The 2,615-nt window shown below is 34.8% G+C and overlaps 1 protein-coding gene across 1 annotated transcript; it reads right to left on the reverse strand.

Moving 5' to 3' along the window:
- Window positions 1-647: 647 nt before the first annotated feature.
- On the reverse strand, window positions 648-1,687 carry LOC141628609 (uncharacterized). The gene is made up of 2 exons (XM_074441726.1): window positions 1,369-1,687; window positions 648-1,111 (listed from the first exon to the last, which is right to left on the reverse strand). The coding sequence occupies exons 1-2, from the start codon at window positions 1,685-1,687 to the stop codon at window positions 648-650; spliced, it is 783 nt and encodes a 260-aa protein (XP_074297827.1).
- Window positions 1,688-2,615: the final 928 nt, after the last annotated feature.

A 2,615-nucleotide genomic window follows, 5' to 3' on the forward strand; every position in this document is an offset into this window, starting at 1 on the left:
TTTCAATCATATAATTGAATTAAGTTTTAAACAATCTAATTAATTTCGGGGTTATTGAATTTTGACAAGAACAATTAGGGTTCAGCATATTAATTGATTCATTTTTATTAATTTCATTACGATTCATAAACTTGATTTCTTTGTAATATTTACGATTTCAAATTAGGGTTCATCCATGATTGATCGATTTTGACATGGGGATTATCATGATTGAACAGTTTTGATTAATTGGATTAGGGTTCAGACAATTGCACGAATTAGGGTTTATGATGCAAAATCGATTTTGAATTAGGGTTCAACCATGATTCAGCAATTACTTAATCAATTTTGCTTAATTCGATTCATGCATTTGAATAAGGATTAGGAAACTATATTTAAATTTGGGGGAAAAAAAATACACGAATTAATTAGGGTTCATTAGTCATCAATTTTGATTGATTCAATTAGGCTAAAAAATCGGGTTTTGTTTAACTAAATTAATATAATTTATTTAACTATATTAATGAAAATAATTACAGAAATTAATGAAAATCAATGCAAATTAAAAAACTTCCAAAATTAAAGTTAACTACATGTAGTTAACTAGTTAACCTAATAAGTTAAATTACAGAATTAACCCTAAACTAACTCATCTAACTACACTTAGGTTAGACACGTGACAGCATATAATTGGTTGTGTATGGATTTCCTACAGTTGCTATATTCCATAATTCTGCATTTTTAACACCCAAACCTCCTGACTTCTTGCTGCAGCATACCTCATCCCATGCCACCAGTGGAGCTCTATGATATTCAGGGCCTCCATCCCACAAATAATTCCTGCATACTGCTACAATCCTCTTAATAACAATTTTTGGTATAATGAAAATTGAAGACCAGTAATTATGCAAAGTGTTTAACACAGAGTTTATCAGTGTCAGTCTACCAACATAACTAAGTTTCCTTTCCCCAATCCCCCTCGCTCTTGCAATGACTTTCTCCACTAGGATGTTACGATTCTGCCTTGTCAATATCCCTGCCTGGATTGAGATGCCAAGATACTTGAATGGTAACATTCCCTCTGTAAATCTTGAAACCTGAAGTATATCCTGCTTCACTATCTCTGATACCCCTAGTAAAGATAACATGATGTAGCATAAAAAGTGGAAAATGCTCTCAGTATCAACATTATAGAATTAGTGCCCCCCTTACAAAACAACAGTAAATCATCTGCAAATAGCAGATGATTCAGTTTGATCCCTTTGCATAAAGGATGGTATCTGAAATACCATTTCTGTGTTGCAAACTCCAGAACTCTTGATAAATACTCTATACAAAGGGTAAAAAGCAAGGGAGAGATGGGATCCTCTTGCCTTAAACCTCTCTTACCAGGAAAAAAACCAAATGTTGCCCCATTTAAATTCAAAGAAAAAGTTGGAGTAGTCACACATAGCATAATAAGCTTCCTAAACCTCTCAGGGAACTGTAATGCCACCATCATATGGTCAATAAAATTCCATTTTATAGAATCATAGGCTTTTTGTAAATCCATCTTAAACATACACCTTGGTGAGCAGTTCCCTTTATTACACATTCTCACTAAGTCTTGGCAAATCAGAATGTTTTCAAGGATACTCCTGCCTTGTATAAATGCACCCTGATTCCTACTAATAATCTCAGGAAGTATAGTAGCCAGCCTAGTGCACATTATCTTAGAGATTGTTTTTTAGATGACATTACAACAAGCTATTGGCCTGAAATGCTTCACACTTGTTGGTCTATCAACTTTTGGGATTAGTGTGATCAGAGTAGCATTCATTTGGTTTAGCATCTTACCACTATAAAAAAAATTGAGAACAGCAGCACACACTTCATCACCTACTATCGCCCAGGCATCCTTATAAAATAGAGATGTGTAACCATCAGGTCCAGGGGATTTGTCTTTGGGAATACTGAATAAGAATTTCTGAACCTCTTCAGATGTTACTGGTCTGCTTAAGACCTCCCAATGTGCAGGAGTGCAGCATTTCCCTCTCCTAACTACCTGAATGTTTACTAGATCAGTAGTCTTGTGAGAACCCAACAAGTCTGTATAGAAATCTAAGAAAGCATTCTGTATCTTGTCCCCATCAGTACATAAATTACCATGCAGATCCTTAATACTCATCACCTTATTCTGCATCACTCTCTTCTTAATGGAGTTATGGAAGTAAGCAGTATTAAGATCCCCTTCTAATGACCATTATATCTTAGCCTTTTGCATTAGAAAGCTATCTCTACCTGTAAGTAAGGCCCTTAACTCTTGTGCCACCTCCATCTCCTGTTGCATCAGATCCATGTGCCCAGGATTATCGATCAAGTTGTTTTGAATTTGTTCAAGCAAAGCACTAGTTATATTGAAACTAGTTTCAATATCAGAAAAGTAAGTCTTATATAAACTCTTTAACATTGGTTTCAAAGCCTTCATCTTCTTCACAAGTTGGAACATTTTTGTTCCAGAGTACCTTATATTCCAAACACTTTCCACACAATCCTTGAAAATTGGAGATTTCCCCCACATGTTAAAGTATTTAAAACTTCTTCTACCACAAGTTTCGATCTTTAACATGTGGGGGCAATCTCCAATTTTATTTCCT

The sequence above is a fragment of the Silene latifolia genome, chromosome Y (assembly GCF_048544455.1).
Source record: "Silene latifolia isolate original U9 population chromosome Y, ASM4854445v1, whole genome shotgun sequence".
NCBI classification, from domain to species: Eukaryota; Viridiplantae; Streptophyta; class Magnoliopsida; order Caryophyllales; family Caryophyllaceae; genus Silene; species Silene latifolia.